At 36.5% G+C, this 22096-nt stretch overlaps 1 protein-coding gene across 1 annotated transcript in view; it reads right to left on the reverse strand.

The window, feature by feature from the left end:
* GABBR2 (gamma-aminobutyric acid type B receptor subunit 2) overlaps positions 1–22096 on the reverse strand; it is a 370340-nt gene that overhangs the window by 220576 nt on the left and 127668 nt on the right. The window contains exon 7 of the mRNA XM_018069987.2: positions 20931–21167. Within this exon, the coding sequence (XP_017925476.1) occupies positions 20931–21167 (237 nt within the window). The remainder of the gene's footprint in view (positions 1–20930; positions 21168–22096) is intronic.

Consider the following 22096-nt stretch of genomic DNA (forward strand, 5'->3'; position numbering starts at 1 on the left):
GTTTTTCAATCCTATTTCTCTCTCTTCTATTACCATCCACCAGATAATGTACATTGGTAACCCCTAGAGGCAAAGAGGGCTTTAGCTATCATGGTCTTTTTTTCCTCATCAGAAATCTTCCCTCTACAATGTGGCAGGGGGACTATACAGGAACAGTAGAGGTGAGGCATTTGCTAATGACAAAGGGATTTTTTTGACTCAATGTATTCAGAAAAGGAATTTTACTTACTAAACCCTGACAGTAATTTTTGGGCTGGAAGCCAGGAACAATTTCCAGCACTCTCTGACTTATCTCCCAGGGTGGACACAGCCTGTCCTACAGACAAAGACACAATGTTCAGACTCTTTCCTGACAAGGCATGTTCATACTCTTGAAGAGAGATACAGTGTTCATACTCATATTTTAAAGACTGAATTTTATTTGCTTCCCATACAGTGCACACAGGGAGTAGAGAATCCAGTGATAAAGCTGCTCTTAGTTGCAAACCTTTTTATATCTAAGCCCCAGAAGACTATCAATATCCTATTTAAAGGTGATGTCTGGAGAGAAAATTCATATCTCCAGACATCCTAACCAGTATTTGATCAACAGTATCATAGAAAATATTTGAAGTCTTCTACTGACATCAGTGATGTCTAATATAAATTTCTGTCTCAAGACAGCATTCATCTTTTTTTTTTGTCAAAATGTGTCCAAATAATGACTATTTTTCCCCAGAACACGCACTACTTTATTAATAAAGACCATAATTTGGAGATTTTCTGAGCCTTTGAACATCTTTAAGATTTATTCCTAGAAGCTGGACCACTTCTCACTTCACCAAGATTTTAGTAATGGAATTTTCCCATGGAAAGTAATGGACTAAATATTCTAGATGATACCTAAGAGAAACTTTCTTGCTAACTTCTCTCAGTGAGAAAGATGAGACTTTTATTTTGTGTGTGGACTTCCAGATGCCATTGTAACATGTCAAAACAACATGCATTTTACATGGGGCTAAATATTCCCACTGAAATTAAAGCAGAAGCCAGCTGCTGTCTTTATTCAATAGTGCTGAATTTATATAATTTACACATGCAGTAAAGCACTATGATAACTCTTTGTGTCCTCATGAGTAAAAATGATGGTCAGGTGGATATAAAACATTCCCTCTTTTAAAATGTATAAATAGATTGTACTAAAAAAATCAGTTTTTCACACATCACAGATATACTTAATAGTACATACAGGTGAGGAATAGGGAAATGACAGGCAAAGCATTCTCCATTCTGATTGTTTATATTTAATGAGATAATTGTAATTTCCATGTTGTAGTAGTCTAGTAGCCCAGCACATCAAATATATAGGAGTTAGTATGCTATTTTAGTATTACAGAGTTTTCCTCTAAAATTTTCATTTTATCAGAAATGGTTTCCTAAAAGAATAACTCCAATTATAGCTTGAGATGAACCATCTTTAGATCCAAATTTGTCTAAGGAATCTATGGTAGGAAAAGTAAGTAGTCTTCAAATGCCCAACCTTCTATTGGAGGTTTATTTTAAAATTTTCTGCACATCAAATGCTATAAACCTCCTGCTTCTGATTCTCTTCTTCCCAAAAGGTATTAGTTATAATAAAATTGTCCTTTTTTTTTTTTTTTTACGTGCATTAATTTCAATCAAGATTGTTTGGTCACTGTATACAGTCAAACAAAGTTAGTATATCTGAGAATGGTGCTAATCAGGGAAACATGTTATCATTCCTGTAATGAACTAAGGGTGCTGTCATAGTAAGCACTTCACAACTCTTTAGGCCTTTTGTTTCTTTCCTATTACCTATGTCTTTTACCCAATGTAAACAGAAAATCAACTGAACAAAAATATTGTCCCTCAACATTTAAAATAAGCAGCAGATTTCCTCAGAGCAAGGTACATTCAAAAGTCTCGTGTTAGCTCTCCTTTTCCTGTTTAGCCCACAAACACTTCAGCAAGCATCAAATCCAGAAAAAGCTCTCATGTTTTGCCAAATCTGCATTTTTTTCAGTAAGCAGCAAACATGAGAAGTTTTTCATTCAGACACACTGCATGAAACACCATTCATTAAAAAGAAAGATCATGCAGATAGCTGTTATAAGGATATGCATTCAGTAAGAAAATGCATTTAAATTCTATTATGCTGGCTACACTTCAAACACACTTCACAACCGCGTGCTGACTCTTGTGTCTGACCTTCAAACAAAGCCCTCTCACCATGCAACAATTGACAGAGGCTATCACGGAACATATCTTCAGGTAAAGTTCCAAATGGTGCCTACTGCAGAGCAGGCTTGACTCAAGCGCTGCCTCTGCAGGGTGCTGTATCATGGTTCTCACATGCCAGCCCAAGCCCATTGCTGCTGGGTTATTCTACCTCTGCACCAAGAAACAGCTCCCTTAAAGGGCAAGAGAGCAGTTCTCAGACTCCAAGTTCCCACCCGTGCTCAGTTTACTGTCCAGCAGAGTGGGTTTGATAGTATCTCAGAGTTGAAAAGGAAACAGCAAGACAAAATGAGGGGGGGAGCAGAATAGCAACCCTGAAATAAGAACACGAGACACCGTTTTTTAAGATGAATCATCTTTCCTTCTTGTATATCCTGGATGGCTAATCTGAAGAGAACTATGACCCCTTCTGCTGAAGCAAACAGTGCCATCTGGTTTCTAATTAAGTTTTACTTTTTCTTATTTTCACCTTTTTTAGAAGTATGAAGACATACAGCCCTTAAAAAACTGCTGGTTTGCAAGTTACATAATCTTTAAACTTAAACTTTGCTCTACAGTGAAATCAGGTCAGGTCAGGTTTTTCAAATAGATTGTAAAAACAACTTCCTATGAGCAGCATTCGATGTATAGCTGTTCTAAATAACTAGCAGGAACAAGCTTCCATATTTCTCCTGTTAATTTATTGTAAGTCTAATAACCTGTTTTGGGGTTCAGAGGGTTTCTGAAAGTGGTTTCCACTTCACCCAGAATTCAGAAAAACCCACAAACTCTTACAATTTCTTTCTGCTTACATAGGTAGAATTTAAAAATGCCAACAATAGCATTATAGTTTTGGAAAGAATTTTGACACATCCAACTTTTAAAGAAATATTTGGTATTTTAATGTTAAAAACCTGCCATCAGTCAGTATGAATGCATGCCAATTACTGCACATTTAGAAGAGGTATACAGCAAATATGAGAATCACTTGAAAGTTTTATAAGTATCATAGAGCAACGCACTGGACATACTCTGTCAGTAAATGCATCTTTGTTATTCTGTCTGCAAAGAGACTTCACCAAGGAAGCCTGGAGAGGGTTCCAGGTGTACCCATCTACATCACTACTACCTTCATGTATTTGATTACAAGATTAAGATAAAAAAACACACAGGTTTCAGGAATCTGGAAATCAGGGCAGAAAAATAGCCCGTGTTTACAATAAAATAAGGTATATCTAAACAAATAATCTTCAAACTAGAGGCAAAGAGGAAAAAGAGTGAGAAAGATAAGAAAACTGCCCCATCTGTCTGGAGTAAGCTTCAGAATAACTTGTATTGAGAAAACTCCTATCCCTTACAAACACTTCCACTGCAGAAAGATGTGAATTAATGAAGAGGAATTCAGAAAGCCAAAACACAAAAGCAGCTTTTGCCAACATCATGAACGTCCAATACTATTTCTCCTCTCAGATCACAGACTTTAAATCAATGGCCTAATCACTGCCACATAGCTTCCCAACATACACATTGGTAGAGGAATTTAAATTAAATTAAGTACATAGGGATTAATTTCCTGGGGAGGATTAAGACCTTTCCATCTATACGGAATGGCTGAATAAGAAGTGAATAGAGATATTGTCTAAAATATTTGAAGCAGGCAGTCAGTAAAGGAAAAAGCTTTTTCATTTAGGAGATGTAAAGGTAAAGAAGAACTATAGGAGGAGAAGCAGATTAGATCTACAGCACAAAGGCGAGGAGAGAGAAATATATCTTTAATAAAGACTTCAAGCTTTGGTCATGACCAGCAGAATTCTTTTGCAAACACAAAAAATAGGAGCAAAAGATAGTGCCATCTCAGAGCGGAAGAGAGGTGGTAGAGATGGTGATCAGGTGCATATCCTGGGGGGGGACACTTCAAGGCTGTGCACTACAGCATCTGAAGAGCAAACTACGCACATTTGATAACTACAATCAGTGTTTAAGTCAAACAGACAGTGTTGTCTGATTTCTGAATGTAAACTGGGCTTTATTTTGGTTGCCAGTTAACAAAAGATAAATGGACATGAACTTAAAGCTGCATTTAGCTAAAAAGTTGTGGCTATTAAAGGTAAATTCTCATTGTTATAACTAAAAGAATTGAAACAACAAAATCTTGTGAACGTGAGAGAGATGAAACATTTTGCCATGAGGTAATTAATTTTAAAAAATGGAGAAAATAATTGACAGAGAAAGATAGCCATCCCTCTTTTCTCTTCTTAAAAATCTCATTAAAGCATGAGGGAATTTTTTCTCTTGTTGTCCTTCCTGTATGAGATCCACTGCTGAATGAGTTTATACTAGTGACGCACAGGGCATCTGGAGCACCTTCTTTCCTGGCTACTCTTGCCTATGTACTGCCAGGAGTTACTGAGCGTTGTGGAAAGCAGCCTGAGATGTAGTTGGTATGACAAACACAAGAGAAAATAAGGTTTTTATGTTGTATTGGGATTGCATTACATACAGCTGTGTTTTAATACTAAATGAGAGGAATCCATGGTGTATGTATTTTAAAAAGCATTTGTAGACCTCAAAGAATAAAGCCAATGTAAAATTACAATAATAACTTCAGCTTTATTATCTCCATTTGAACTCAGGATATTCTGTGATTCTAACTTAAGATGATAAAATACATGCAGTCTGAGAAAGCCTAACACACGATATCTCTGATGTAGGACTGCCTTGCATGTCACTTGGAGAAGTGAAAAGCATGTCACAGACTAGATTTTCAGCCATGGCAAGCCCCCAGGCTGTAGCATGACTTTATTTAAAAACCTAAGCCTGACATGCCTTTAATTTCACTGAGATGCACATTAAAAATTGTATAATATTTGCATTTTATATAACCAAGTTTATTCTCTCTCACTGCTAGCATTTGGGATATTGTAAAACAGTTCCACAGAGAGAGGAGACTGAATGTTAACTCTTTAAGGGGTATGTTTTTCTTACTTGAATAGAACCTACCTTGCAAAACAAGGAGCCTACTCTTTTAAGGCTTGATTCAATACGGCCCTTCACTAGTCCATTTGGAATACTCACACGTAATATTCAGGGTGCTCTTAAGCACTTCACTTAAACAGAGCCTAACAGAAAGACAAGTATAAGCAGTTTAAAATGCTGAGAGAAAATACTTTTCAGAAATAAAATATCAAATGCAGTTGTTCTGCCCCGGTGTTTCTAAGTATCTGTATTAAGTAGAGAAAAATATTCTACGTTTTTTAAACATTTGGTTTCACAGTACATATTCCCTTGATTTACAGTGGAGAGATATGTAGTTTGACATTTGTAGATGAGCAACAGTTAGGATCTTCCATGTTTATTTTATAATTTTTATGGAGTTATTTCTAATACCACTCTTTTTTATCACTCATCATTGTGACAGCCTTTGACCAATTTACAAATTTATCACATCTAAATTCACTCCTCATCTAAAAAACCCTGAACGTATAAGACAGATAACATGATTATCAGGATATACATAAAATGCATCATCATCACTTTCCTGTGGCAATACTTTATAGATGTATTTCAATCAGAAATACAATATGGTATGGCTTATGCTTAAATACATATAAATAATAAGTTTCATAATAAAATCAATATTCTAAGTGCTTAGCTGCATCTTTACTTGCCTGAACATTTTAACAGCTGACATTTACTCACCGAAGCCCACACAAATACAGAAACCTAGATGTTAAAAACCTCAAATGCCCAAACATAAAAAAACCCAGACTTTTTACCCCCATTAAAACGATCTTAGCTTCATGACCAACCAAACTCCATGAAAGTCAGGACACAAACTGGGATTAGATACCCCACTATGCCTTGCCCTAAATCTCAATGCTTTCATCACTCAAGCATCCACCAGAGAACTACAAGCATAAACGCTTAAAACTCTAAGGACTTGGCGGTGCTCCAAACCCACCTAGAGGAGCCTGTTCTATAATGGATAACCCACAACATATCCAAATACCTCTTACCAAACCAGCCTATATACCGCCGTCACCAGCTCATCCCTAAACTGAAGGACTAACAGTGAGCACAACAGCCATACTACGCTAACAAGACAGGTCAAGGTATAGCTTATGAGATGGAAGAAATGGGCTACAGTTTCTAACATAGAAAACTCCATGACAAGGAATGCGAAACCACTTCTGAAAGGCAGATTTAGCAGTAAAGCAGGACAATAATGCCTCCTTTAAGTTGGCTCTGGAGCATGTACATACCGCCTGTCACCCTCCTCACAAGCCATAATCATTTTCATTCCTAATAAACCCCCAAGCTAAAGATGAGGCAAGTCGTAACAAGGTAAGTGTACCGGAAGGTGCACTTAGTCTACCAAGACGCAGCTATAATAAAAGCATTCAGCTTACACCTGAAAGATACCTGCTCCACACCAGATCGTCTTGAAGCCTAACTGTAGCTTTATATGCCACACACCAGCATATAAACCAAATCAACCTCACCCACTAAACTAAAACATCTTCACCTGACCCAGTATTGGCGATAGAAAGGTACATCCAAGATGCGATAGAGACCATCTACCGAAAGGGAAAAATGAAATAGCAATGACAAACCAAGCACTAAACAGCAAGGACTAATCCTTGTACCTTTTGCATCATGATTTAGTAAGAATCACCCAAGCAAAACGCTAGTTTAAGCCTACCATCCCGAAATCCAAGTGAGCTACTTATGAGCAGTTATTTACTGAGCAAACCCATCTCTGTTGCAAAAGAGTGGGATGACTCGTTGGTAGAGGTGAAAAGCCAACTGAGCTGAGTGATAGCTGCTTGCCCATGAAAGGAATCTTGGTTCTTTCTTAATTCACCTCCAAGGACCCCACTTAACCCACATGAAGTGAATTAAGGGCAATTTAAAGGAGGTACAGCTCCTTTAAAAAAGAATACATTCTTTCACAGCAGGTAAGCTAATTCACACCTTAACTGTGGGCCTTCGAGCAGCCATCATCAAAGAGTGTGCCGAAGCTCTACACCAAAAAAAAATATAAATTCCCCATGACTCCCTCTCCCTTAATAGGCCAACTTACACTAGATAAGAGGATTTATGCTAAAATGAGTAACTAGGGATCCCCTCTACAGTGCAAGCTTACATTATCACATTATTAACAAATCACAAGATATTTACTAACATTAACAAGACCAAATATCACAAACTCTGTTAACCCACTCTGTTACATTTTTCTTCCGTCCTTCTGTCCATGTATATGCTATTTGTAGTAAGAGCTACAGAAATTCATGAGCTCAATGACTCAGATGCCACTACTCAGGTTTTAAGAGAAAGCATGCTTAATATTCATGATTCATAACACTTACTTATCCAAATGTTTTCTGAACCACATCTACAGGCATTTCTGTTCCCACTATCACAGTTTTTCCCACAGCCCAGGAGCAGCTGGGATGCATTTTAGAAGTGTTCTGAAGCAGGTTCCCTCCCCTCCCTCATAGGTTAAATGTTGATTCAAATTGGGGAAATGGCCCCTGCTGGGTCCCTTAGGGCTTAACACCTGTGTTATGGAAAATAGACCTAAAGGAGAAAGAAAGAGCTTGCTTTGCTCTACACTGTTAGGTAATACCAACTAATGTATGTCTTTCTTCCCATAAACTTTCCCCTTACTTTCTGTAAGAGGGAAAACTTGAAACTAATATGCACAGGTCTGAAACATTAGGCAGAAAACTGAACACTGAATCTTTTCTAGAATACTAATTGCAGCTTTTAGGCCTCTCTAAAATAACCTGCATTTTCAACATGGAAACTAACAGAAAACATCATCTAGATGCAAAATTTCCACAGTGCCACATTAAAACAAGTAGCTTTAATATCACATAATAAAATCATGAATCAATTAACATCTCCAGAATTTACAATAGAAAGGTCCTTACAAAGCATTTGTGATGCTGCTGAGGTCTACTCACAACAATCAGTATGTTATCTAGTATTAATGCTGTGTTGGTTTGTTTTGTGTTCATATAAAGGGACTGGCAAACAATTATTATTCAGATGTATGTGTAGCTTGACGGATTTATTCCTAGATGCAATTTAAGTGATCTATGTGTTCTTACCTGAGGCAATTTATATCTTTAATCCCCGATTAAATTTTGTGGTGCCATAATTGCTTTTCTTATATTTTTGCTTTGCTTCTATATCAATGAAACTGTCATAATGGAGAAGAAATTGCGTAGCCTGACACCGGGAAAAGATTTTAATTAAAAAAAAGGAAATTAACTGACAAGTTAGATATTTTGGGTCTCAAATGCCAAGCTTCAGTGTCATTCATAACAAAAGCACTAATAACAAAATTTATGAGATATGAATGTGATCTTAGAAAACTCAATGTTAAGAAATTCCATCACTTCCAATTAGAAAACACCGTTATCATTGCAGCCTCCTTTGGAGACACTCACATGCTTCTCTGGTCTACAGCAAACATCTGAGTTCAGCAGAACAAGAACCTCTGGGCTACAGAAGAACACCTCTGTCTCACAAAATTCACATTCACCTGAGACATGCACTTCTGACCACTGAAACTTCCTTTCCCCTTTGTAACTCCTGAAGAACATTTCAACCAAACACGAACAGTCACCAGGCAGGTGCAGCATCACCACCGTGCATCAGAAGGCAAGTCAAGCAGTGGCACACAGGACAAGAAAGTCAGCTGGGGAAAGACCTTCAGTTCTTCAGACTTCAGAGGCAAATCAACAAGCTATTTCCTCCACTGCATGGAGCAGGACCCTGTCCTTCACCGAGGGTGGCTGAAGGAGGGAAGGAAAATTGCCAGGGTCTGCTGCTGTCTCTTACTCCTGGGACAATATTCTTTGCAGTCTCTAGCTGCGGCTTTTAGCTCTGTATATTTTGCAGCACTCACAATGATGACTGCTTATGCACAACATCATCCTAATTACATGATCAAACACAACTGAACCACTGTCTAATTCAGCAGTCAGAATGAATGAAGCAGAATTGAAATCGCACAGGCAGAAGAATTTTCCCAGAAGTTTTTGATAAACAATTTACAAGGTAGAAAAGGTGAAGAATTTACAAGGAATAAAATAATATCTTTATTTTTCAAAAATTTCCAATTAAAGGTTTGGTTCCTATATAGTTAATCTAAGCAGACAAAAAACGATCTCTCAGTCCATCATAGATGGAAAACCAGTGTAGGTTTTGCTGATTTTGAAATACGCTATTATGGACCACTCTTCCCTCAAATCATTCTCTATAATCTGTTGATTTGTGCTGATTTACTCTGGAAAATTCTTCAGTTTTTCAGCATTACAGTGACACTCAGAATTTTACATGTCATCACTGTAGAGTGTACTCTTCTGTGATGAGGAAATGTCAGCCCTGGACAGCTTTATTTACACATTCTATGATGTTGTTTAGCTGTAAGTTCCCTCTTCAGATTCAAATTAACTTTTTTTGGTTAGAGCTAGGTTTCTTAATCTATTTACTTTTTATGACACCTACTGACACTAAAAGAGTGACATGATACAGAAACTGTGCAGGTTTTGCTCAGAGTGAAGGGTCACTCAGTCAAAAAGGCTTGATCACGTATAAGTAAGAGAGCTGTGTACAGCTTTGCTTGTCTTCATCACAGACACAAAATTAAAGGTTGTCAAAGCAGTCCAGCAAGTTCTTGGATGAGAGGCAGGAAGACTTCTTAAGAGAGACAATAAAGTTTCATGAAGCTTTGACTAGATATTGAAGGCTGATATATAAAAATATAGATGCTGTTGGAAGGATCAACAGCACAGAGACATGTGAACTTCTATTCAGACTGTTTGAAAAGAACAATCTGATTCCTGACAGTGGTTAGTAGGCATGGTTATAATTTTTGGTGCATTTGAGGTCAATACTTATTAAAAAATTGGAAAAAATACTGTCACACAGAAAGATTCAACAAGTGAAACATGACAGCTCTGAGATTTGATTAAAACTGTTTATTAAAAAAATGAGACAAGAGCCTGCTTTCTGTCCAGTGCTTTGGGTTCATATGCCAACCTCAGCTGTCACTACAGACCAGATATAAAGTGGGTGATAGTGTAGAAGTCAGACACCTAGGATTGTTTTGCTAAAATTTATAGATCAGAAATACTTACAAATAGTTCACATTAGGTGACGGGGCGGAAAAATGAAAAAAAAATAAGGCAAACTCCTTTAATTTGCAAAGTACTGCCTTTGGCTTCTGCCTGCTATGTCAGAGCAGATCTGAAGCTGGGACACAGCACAAAGGAACATGTCCTGTACTAAAGGAGCTCCACCAAGGGCCTTGCTGCAATTTCTACTTCATCACCTTTCACAAGTTTCTTCATGTGAAGAACTCCAAGGGGGAAGTCCTACCACACCATATCCTCTACTATGTGCAAGATCTTTCTTGTTTTATGAAATCTTAAAAAAAGAACTCTCTCTACATTGCTATAGTAGAGGCTAGACAATGCAAAACCTATCCTCATCACCAGCGGCAGCTGAGGAAACAACCTCCTATAAGAAGATGGTGGGGAGAAGAGCAGAAGGTAACAAATACAGAAGTTCTAAAAGCTGGCTCCAAAAATACTAAAAAACTATTTGAAAATATACTGTGCATTTGTCCGCATTAAATGTCATTATAATACTTAAATTTTCTTGTGTTTCACTAAAATGCTCGCAGGCTCCAAGAATCCTATTTGCAACTGGAGCACCTCTCCAAGGAAGAAAACTAGTTCATCATAGAAATCATGACTGTCAGAAAAGAGGAGCAGTGATGTATGAAAATATAATCCATTGAACATCAGACCTGACAACCCCAGAGCATTTCCAGGCTAAGTCAGCTAATAATGCCACTCTTAACATTGCAGGTGGATTCACACTCAGCAAAATGACATATTCAAGTTAAGGAATATTTTTGCCTAGAGCTGTCATAAAGACTAACAACAGCAGAGAGTATGTTAATTGGTGAAGCTAAAATTTCAGAAGTACTGCAGTGTGAACAGAGAATTAAAATACAGTTCTGAAAGTTAAGGGTTTTTTGCTGGCCATAAAGTAAAAATGTCACATTGCAAAATATTCCCCAAGGGAAAATTTTGCTTTTAAGTGCACACAAAAATTCCCACCAGGCTAAATTCTAATTCTCGTAACATTAATGTGGGTCACTTTCACTGAAGACAAAAAAGACTCCTTTCAAAACCCTTTTAAACTTGTCCACTGATGGGGTAACCCAGATGAAAGCAGAACATAAATTAAAGTTTGCCAGGCAACTATTCAGCAGTGGAAAGAAGTATATTTTACCGAAATCAATTGATCTTTGTGAATATGGTTCAAAAGTTATCATAAAAATGTACTTATTTAATTTCTTCTCTTAGAGTATCCAAATCAGTGCTGTAAAGGATAAAAATAAGCATGTTAAAACTAATTTTATCCTTCATAATTTATTTACTAAATGAACCTGCTTTCAGATCTAAGCATATTTAGAAAGATATTTATTATTTGTGTGCTTTCCTCATTCTCTAAACTCTCAAGAAAGTCAGATGTTGAGAAGATATTAGAGTAGTATGATGACAACCCTTCAAAAATTGTAGAAATCATATTCTTAAGATTTCGACATACTGGCTTATGAATAGTCTTCCTGTTTCTTCAACCTTCATAATGTTATCTCTATGCTTTGAGATTTCTCGTTTATCTTTTTTCTGTGTTTTACATTCCCAGCCAACTGATACCCAGTTAAGAATTACACTGTTGTGCCAAAGGACTATACATAATGAGCACAACTGATCACTAAAATATTCAGTATTTCTTTGATTTACATGATCCGCATTAAAAGTTGCAGGTTTTTATAGTCATCATTAGACATTACTTCTAAATTGCTATACTCCACCACATCATTTTAATTGCTCACAGCTATTTGACATCTGAGTCATGTAATTCCACGTAGTATACTACCTAGACACATTCTCTAAACGTGCTTGAACAAGCTCTTGAGACTAATCAAGAGCTAACTACCTTAGAGCACTACACCTGATCAACACTCTTAGAATATAGTCATTAATTCTAGAAAGCATTTCAAAAGAAGTTTCTTTTAAATTTTCTATGAATAAAAAGGATTTTGGAATAACATTTTGAGTTGTATTTGCAAATTATTTATTAAAGCACTTTGCTAGGTAAGGACCACCTCCTTCTCACAATGAAGTTAAAAGAGCTTTGCCACCGACTCAAAGAACAGGATCAAACCAGTAAAATCTTAGTATACTTTGCCTATGAAGTGAAATAATAATAAAAACAATGTCTATTAAGAGAAGGGAGAACAATAATACTAAAATTTTGCATCTTTATGGTACTTATTGTCCCAAAGAAGTCCTGGTGTAAAGCTAGTAAATAATAACTTCCTTATCCATCTGAAATCTCAGTGAGGGTTTTAGGTACACAGAACAGAATTACCAGAGCTGGAACATTCCCAAGGCAGCAGGGCTAACATCTGTTCCCGTGGAAAATAAAACAAGAACTGTAATTCCCTCAAGCACTCAGGAATTCAGTTTTATACTATTTCTAAAATATGTTTTCTCTAAAATAATAGTGGTTTTTAACTCCAGAATCATGACAGAAAGGCATTCACGTCTCAAACTTTAAGCTAAATCAGGTACTCCTGTAGTGCCCTCTTCTAGGAGAGGAGAGAGATAAATCAGAGACAGGTCTGAGGAAAGAGTTTGCAGATTCAGGTTGATGCAGAATAACTAATTTTGCTGTTCTGACCACTGTACCTAGAAAGACAGGATGGTGCACCTGAAGGCTGTACTGTTTGGTGAATTCATCCCCAAGAAACCGGGCAGCTGAGGGCTTGGAAATATCCATGTAAGACCACTTTGCTTGTAATTTCAAATGGAGACATAGCAGATAGTAGCATCCCTAAATTTGCCATGCATATTTTTTCCTTCTCTTAGGGGCACCAAATGCAGGAATAACTATACCACTGCAAAACAGTTACTCTGGAATGTCCATAATTCATAGATTTTTGCCTATGCTTCATTGCACCACCTGCAAATACGCACCTGGAAGTATGGTTCAGCTGTGCCTGTACTAGCCTGCACTTGAGTCACACACCATCTGCCAAGTAGCCATAAAGCAGCCTAGCTGACTCTTCAGGACCATCAAGTTCCATCTAGTAAACACTTACATTGTCCATCTTCTAAACACATCCATATCTCAACATATTTCTGAGGAATGATCGTAATCTGTTAGTGATATGCTCTTCAACAAGGACAGTTAAATCAGTTTCAAGAAAAGCAGTCAGGTGAGAAAATGTTTATTAAACTCTAAGCAGTACTAAGCAAATCAGAAATAGAACAAGAGATACTGGAGACTGGAAACTCAGAACTGCTCAGTGATGCAGATTAGATGAACGCCTTCCAAGAAATCTTTTTCCTTCATATTATATTCTCCTAAATGCATCTTCTCCTGCAGTCTTTCTTTCCAGACTTGTTCCTCTCAAAAAAAAAAAAGGTGTGTGTGGGTAAGGGACACAGCTATGGATACAATTTCTCTCCCAGGGCTTCTCCACCCAGAACTCAGACTCTGCTGACACTTCATCTGTTCCCCCTCTTGGGAAGGGGCAGTCCTCCTTTACAGGCAACATTACTTGAAAGGGCCTTGAAATAATTTTAACCTGCACTATGTAATCACAGCACTCAAGTTATGATACATAACCCTAGCAAACAGCTGTTTGCTAGGCTACTGTACTGACTGACACACTATGGCAGCTACCACAGCAACCAAGAACTGCATCAGGTCCCAGGGCAACTAAATCACCTCGGACTTTTCTTTCTCCATCACACTTCAATTTCCCTCTGCACCTGCCTTAACAGCAGTGTTCTAATCTTTCCTTGGGAGGTTGCAGCTGCAGTTTCAGTAAGAGTAAGGGTGACATTTCAAATTAGAACTTTGCAACATTGTCAACATCACATACCTTGGACCACATTTTCCATTTTGGATAATAATTGCAGGAAAGACTCTGTCAAAACAGTTCTTTATAGCATATATTGCAAATCCTTAGGTCTTTCCTATGGCCTTTTGTATGATGAAGAGAGATGTGTATAATCTCTTGCTGATATGGGATAATCACCAGAGATACACACTGATGTGTTATCTGCCTTTGATCATAAGATACTGACATTTTTTGAAGTCACAGTGTAGATGAGTGGAGCTACTCCAGGTTTTCTATAAGTTTTAAGAGATGGTATTTCATTGGTACGATTGTTACAAGCCGGTCACTTCTTCATAAGTGTCTGTAGGATTTTATTCTATCACCCTTTTTCAACAGGCACACAAACAACATTTCCTATCTCTTAGAAAAAAACACCAAAACACCTTGGTGAAGCAGAGTACAGGGCTTTACCACAGTGAAAGAAGGTACATAACATTTTTCCTTCTTCTTCTACTGAATGCTGAAGGAGTGTCAAAAGAGCAGCTTACCTACCTAGTACTTCTGACTAAGTAGAACACAAAAGGTCATCTAATCATCAGGAAAAACAATCTGCTACTTATGCAACAGGTACCAGAACCTGTAGTTCCATATAGCATGTCCAAAATGTATATGCTGTCCACTCTTTCAGTATCCTTCTATTTTCAAACAGCCCTGTGCACCAAACTCAGAGAAACCCAACTGGCAGAGGTAGAAACCATCTTGAAAACTGTCTTTAAAACCACTGATACCTTCTCCCAGCTTAACTGTTGATCTGGAGTAGAACAGAGATCTCAAATATCACAAATATATATTTTTTTCTTTAGTCTTTCATCCTTCAAATTCAAGTAATATAGACACAAAAAACAAACAAACACCACCAACAAAAAACCACCAAAACCAAAACAGAGCAAAAGAAGAAAAAGTCCGAAAATATAAACCAAAGATGGATTAGAAACAGCTATAAAACAAATCACACTTCAGAAAAAAATAAGGTGATGGAATTACTGAAATGTGCTTGCTTTCTTCAGAAGCTTGTAGGAGAATTACCCTGTGAAGTACAACCTGCATCATCATTTATACAGTGCAATCACCTTTCCTTGGCTTTTTTTTCTTTATTATTTGTAGGGACTTCCACATTTTGTACACAAAATAGCAACAAAGCAGCTTCTAGGGCATATTAAACATTATGTTGAACACTATCTGGATACAGAAAAAATTAAATACAAAGCAGAGGAAGCTAAGAGACAGTATCTAGAAAATATTTCACTAGCTTTTCTATAAATATATGTTGTTCATTTATTTTCATCAAATATCCAGCTATTAAAATGACAGATGCTGCAGTAAGTGTTCTATAACTTCAGACTAAAGCCTTTTTTCCTTTGACACCTACTATAACTATTAAATCATCAACTGCTGATTAGCTTGAGGACTAATCTTTGAAATGTCATAGTTAATTTCAGTTCTCACTTTAAAAAGTTAGGATTTCCTTCTGGATGCAGTTTTACACTGTTGGCAGATGAAAACATTTGCACTGAATTTTCCTAACGAGCAAACATTGCTTATGACCTTATGCAAACTTGCTGATGGCTTACTTTAAGAGCTCTCTATTTTGAGGAGTCTCCTAAATGAACCAGCCAGATAGAGAGCAAATTAGTTCACCAACCCAGTTCACTCTTCTCACTTGCTCATCTGAATTGGATAATGCACTGGAAGTCTAGAGGAAGTAAAGAAGTAAGAGATTCACTATGTTAATCTCCGCTCAGTTAAACTGAGATTCAAAATTCAGGAAAAACAAAAAGCTGCGTAGGGGGTCTTGCACACAGCCAGACCCCAAGTATTTTTCTCTCTTGTGCTACACAAGAAATTCCACAACAGGAATCAAGTTCTGGAAAATCAAAAGACAACACAAGGCATCAAAGTCGGCATAGTTCACATTCATAATCCATGGGTCTAGGTGTGGAAAACAAACAGATTTGCCAAGAGTTGCTGGGGTTGTGAGCATCTCCATGTGTGTGCGTGCATACATATAGTTTCCTATGTGTTTTGTTAGCTTATTGTACTCCCTCAAATCACTCCATTAGTATTAATGTCCAATTACAAATTTTCAAATGCTCAAAATTAAGTCAAAATTTGAATCTAAAAGCATTTCTCAGGAACAGATGTTAAGTATTCCATTGCACAGTAAACCTCCACCTCTCCCACTCCCTCTTATAAAATTAAATGTATTTTTAAAGCTCTACTCCAGATTAACAAGAAGTTGCTTGATTGAAACTTCTGCCCTTACCCCAATACTATTTACCCTACCTCAGGCATATCAACAAAGAAAGTGGAGGTAAGTTACTAAGATAAATCTTCAGAAACAATCAGCATCAAAATAGAAAGTGAACTTCATATAAATAAGCATTTTTTCAGTTATGAAACATGACTGGATCCCTTCAAATGCAGGATGCCAGGGACAGACTTGAAAGCTATTTCATGGCTGTGGTTTCAATTGTGTAGCAGCTACTGTGGTGGAATTTTACCCTACTGTGCTAGTGTCATTGGTTCACACAAAAGGAAAAGACAACACTGTATTTAATTTTCTCTCTCCTCCACTGCAATTCTTTTTCCATTACACAGAAAAAAAGAAGGCCATGAGGATGAGAAATAAATTAACAAATTTGAAACCTGATTTATAATAGCAGATAATAGCAATAATTGCAAGGAGAGAATACCCCACTGCAACAGTTATAAGACTTCAGGCATAAAACAGTGAGAATGATAACATTCATGACTTCACATCAGTGACAAAGGTGAAACTAAAAGAAAATTAGAGAAAACAGTGAGAATGTTAACATTCATGACTTCATATCAGTGACAAAGGTGAAACTAAAAGAAAATTAGAGAAAAACATTTTTAAAAAGCAGTGACATTTTTTGCATAAAAAAGGAATTAAAAATTACCTCCAACATGCACTGTATTTTTCCCACTACCTGGCTACCCCATGGAACCAATACAAACTTCTACCATTCCGAGAACAAAGGAGGTATTTAATACACCAGCCTTTCAGTAGCTACAGGGGACATGCAAGAAAACTGGAGAGGGACTATTTATAAGAGATGTAGTGATAGGACAAGGGAGAAAGGATTCAAACTTCAAGGGAGTGGGTTTAGATAAATATTAGGAACAAATTCTTTACTGTGAGGGTGGTGAGACGAAGGAATAGGCTGCCCAGAGAAGCTGTGGATGCCCCATCCCTGGAAGTGTTCAAGGCCAGGTTTAAAGGGGCTTTCAGCATCCCTGTCTAGAGAAAGGTGTCCCTGCCCATGGCAGGGGGGGTTGGAACTAGATGACCTTTAAGGTTCCTTCCAACCCAAACCGTTCTATGACATCTTCCCAGGTATAATTAACCTTTTTTTTTTTGCTAACAAATATCAGTGCTGCTGTAGTTGTAAGTGTATCAATGCTGTGTAGCCATTGATAGTCTTTACAAGGAGAAAAAAAAGGAAAAAAATTACTAAAACAAAATCCTTCTGTTCTCTAGATGGATTTCAATTCAGTATACACTAAATATTACTTGATATCCTGAGAAGACAGCACTAATTCTTCACTAATTTTTAAGCCTACAAGCTAGATAGTGCTATTATGGTAGTACTACACAAAATAAAGTTTGACTTTTCTTCTTCTCTTTTCTTAATTATCCTTTAGACAAACAATCTTGCTGTAGGAGAATTATTCTAGCTCTATGGAAAATTCTCTTCGGCTTTCATACATACTTGATGAGCATGTTATAGGTAGCATGCTATAAACTGCTGAGTAATTAAAATGAAGATGTATACATATCCCAGATATATATTTTGTCTCCCACCACTTTATCCCTCTGTACTGATTCCAAGTAGTAACAGAGACCTCAGTAGATCCTCCAACTCTAAATTACTTTCATTGCTTCTACCAACTATATAAGGGAACTCCTCAAACATTTAAACTGTGTCAGAATAAATTGTTTGAATATTTCTCATCTTCCATTTTCTAACAGTTAGGTTATCAGAAAGAATGTGTACTATTTGAGAAGAGGGATATATCTAGCAAGGAAACAGGCACCTTGTACTTTATAAACCACTAAGGTGGTAGTGTTGCATTCAGTTTACACAACTGCCTTTACCTGAATTAGAAGTGGAAAAATAATGTCCAAAACCCTTTAAGGTATTTTCCCATTTCAATAACTTTCCCATTTATAAATAATTAAGTGTTCTGATAACCAAAGAATTAGAAAAATGTACACCATGAAGACCAAGCTAGTCCCAAATCAAAAGAACTCCAGTCCTGAAAGTTGGTCACTGCAGATGGACCATTCTAACCACACAACGCCTTACTCAATTAGAAAACAGACACCACCAGTGAATCTGAATACAGAATTAGAGTATTTAGATTAATAAAACTGTAGGAACATCCCTGCAGGTCTTTTGTTTGTTCATATTTCATTTCTTATCACAAAGTCCTTTTGTACCTGTAAAACGGTACCTAGTTTATCTTTGAAAAAGTGTAGCAGATAACTGTATTACTATTTTCTGATAATACACCAAATTTATGTTTCCTTGCTCTGTATTCAAAACACGTAAGAAATTTATATGGTAAACATGACTTTGATATGCACAGATAATCAGATAAAGACAAAGGAAAAATAACAGAAGGAATCAATTTGCTATGAAAAAAAAAATTCCAGAAAGAGAGCAGAACACTCGGGAATATTTAAAAAATGTCCATTTTTTTTTTTTCCAATAGATTTCTGACAGCAGAATTAGAATAAATAACACTTATGCACTGAGTTTCTGATGCATAAAAATAGGATTAGTCATGTCAGGTCTCTGGGCAATAGCCTTAACTGTTTTCTAAATGTTTCCTCCTGGAAAATAAAGAAAAAAAAATAACAGAAAACTAAAAGAATGATATTCTGTATAATCAGGAACTAGTCCACTTCATCCCAACAAGTCTTTTCAAAATTATTTAAAAATTCCACAAAACACACCACTCAACAGTTTGGTTTGCTATAAATAATTTCAAAGAAAATGAAAACTGGGTAAAGGGATTTATTATTTATGACACAACAGTGTTTCTGATATCATATTCACAGAAAGCATAAAGAAAGATGCCTCTACCTAATAGATTTTACATTTTTAGATTCTTGGCTACAGCTTCTTGTCTATCTTCTCTTACCTAATAAATAACATCACAGTTTACAATATTATTGGATGAGGTTTTGAATATTGATAAAATTTAGTCCTTTTTATGTCTTCTTTTTTTCAGAAACTCATTTTATATTTGGCATAGATACTCTTGAAAAAAGGAATGTCCTTTCCCTGTTTAGAATAAGTTTCTATACTAAAATACATTTTCTGGAAGAAAAAAAATTAGATTTGGCACTCCAAGACTTAAAACTTATATTGCAGTGAAAGTTTTAAATTAGGTCAAAAATTACAGCAGATTATTACACTGAAGAATAAAAACTTTAAAAATATTTCTGGTATGAATCAATCTGTTCCTTCAACTTTCTGAATACTTCAATGAAAGACATTTAATATCTCCTCTAAAACACTTTTTTTCCATGCTGTCTGGAAAAACCTGAGTATCATTTGTTCTAATTATGTCCTAAGAAAGTGTAGCTGCTACAGATTTTTTTCTCTCCATATCTTGCACATTAAAATGTTTTTGTGAATTACGGGAACAGGAAGCATGATCCTTGTATGTACCAGATTTGGGCTGTGCATTGTCATTATGACTTGGTAGAGCAATGTTAAAGAGAAAGATTTTACAAAGCACCTCAGACATGCACTAAATACAGCGAATAATCATGCAGTAATTTCTTTGAAAACCATTATACCTGTGAGAATAAAATAAGTAAACAGCTGAATATCATTGGTGAAGCTTTGATTCATTCACTCCCTAAAGGGATGTGTGCGAGGTTTTGCTGATGTCCCTGAAACTAATGAAAAAACAAGTTTTTTTCAGTCTCAGAGATTTTGGGTTTGGTTTTGTTGGATTTTGGAGGGGGAGCAGTAAAGGGCAATTAAGCACTACTAATGAAATCTATCAATGTGACCATAATTTGCTATCCCATTGCATCCATAGTAGGATTGGATCTTTGATAAGTAGTAGCTATGAACCAGACTCTACAGGGACTCAGATATACCTGTCTTGAGTTATTCCAAGTACAGCATTTATCAATAGGCTTGAAATTGCATACTGCTATGTAGTTCCTTTTTTTTGTTCAGTTTTTGTTTTTCTTTCTTTGTCTTAGCCTCTTTGCCTCCTGCTAAGTTCAGCACTGGAGTTAGAGATGGTGTACTATAACCTATTAACAAAAACTAACGATGGAGGGAAATGTATTCTCAGATCTCATTCCATCTACTCCTTAACTGCTAAACATTCACTTAGGTCACTGCATCTAGTAACACTTGTGGTTCCCTTGAGACCACTCTGAGTTCTTAATTCAAACAACATTCATGCTTAAAAATTTGACAACTAAGAAATTTTACAGTGTCATCATTTGGCATCAGAAGACAGGTAATGCACAAGAGTCTCAAGGCAACAATATTAATTTTTAATATAAAGTAGAACTGTGGAAGCTCTGAAGATAGAAGAAATACACAACTGTGTTTCTTTTTCAAGAGTACTTAATATTTAATGATTGTTGCAACTACTGACACAGAATCACAAGCCTCCTCCATCCCACAATTATCTGATTTGGACCTACCGTTACTCCAAAGAAGTTGGTTTCATTCATAGCATCCAGGAAAATTTTGCCAAGTTTGTGATTTGTGTAGTTAAAATCTTCAATTTTTTGGTGCTTGGTAGTGGCATTCAGATACTTCATTGCCCGCTGCAGGGTCTTGGCAATCACCCATATTCCATCATAGGCATAACCATGAAATTTGCTGGATTGTCCATCACCACGCTTAGCATTGTATTCCTTTTCATACTGCTGTGGAGTCTGTATAGGAGAAAAAACTGTTTTACCTCAATACTTAACATATTACAGAGTTGCATCCAAACCAACACCTCAGACTGCACCCTCCTATTTAGAGACATGCATGACTAACACAGAAAAGGCCGCCAAAACAAAAATTATGAAAGAAACTAAAATTCAAAAAACGTGCTGCCTGACTTATAAAACTGCTGGTGAGAGTGGGAGAAAGATCTAGAAGACAGAGAGACTGAAAGCAACTGTGCTGCTTCACTGTATGAGGAACAACTTGCTTTATTTTGCTTTTGTACAAAAGGCTTTAGTTCAATCAAAACTACCAGTGTACTAGTGAGCTATAATACTTGAACAGAGAATAAGTCTGTATCCCTGCAAATTATTGGTCTGATTACACTTTACAGGATAATGCAAATCAAATAACCTTTACTTAAGTAAGCATTTGCTTAATATGAAATTATCTGAGTGGCAATTTGCCTATGTTTTACAAGTTCACTACATTCTTGATGGTGTGCTCTCTTATGATGAGTTGCCTTTCAGTAAAGTTGCCTTTCACGCTCACTCAGCAAGGCATGAAAGGTACATGGAAAAAAAAAGATGAAAAGCAGCAAAATCAGCCATGTTTATTCATTGGTCAGTTTGTATGGATTTGTTCTGTGATCAGATGTTATGTGCTTTATGGAAATACCACATATTTATATATTAAAAACAAGCCTCACCTACTGCCCCCTAGTTCTGAAAGGCACAAATCATCATTGAAATTAGCTGTTTGCAGGAATAGGTTTAAATATAAAAGTTTTCTCTTTCTGTGCTCAACCATTTAACTTGACATGACACAGCACTATACTGCAATTATAATTCAAGCTTTAATGTACATTTGGCTATAATGTTCATACAGAGGGAAGAGGACAGATTTGAAGCAAGGGACTTTAGTGTTTTCT

This window comes from Manacus vitellinus, unplaced genomic scaffold, assembly GCF_001715985.3.
Source record: "Manacus vitellinus isolate BGI_N305 unplaced genomic scaffold, ASM171598v3 scaffold_17_pilon, whole genome shotgun sequence".
NCBI lineage: Eukaryota > Metazoa > Chordata > Aves > Passeriformes > Pipridae > Manacus > Manacus vitellinus.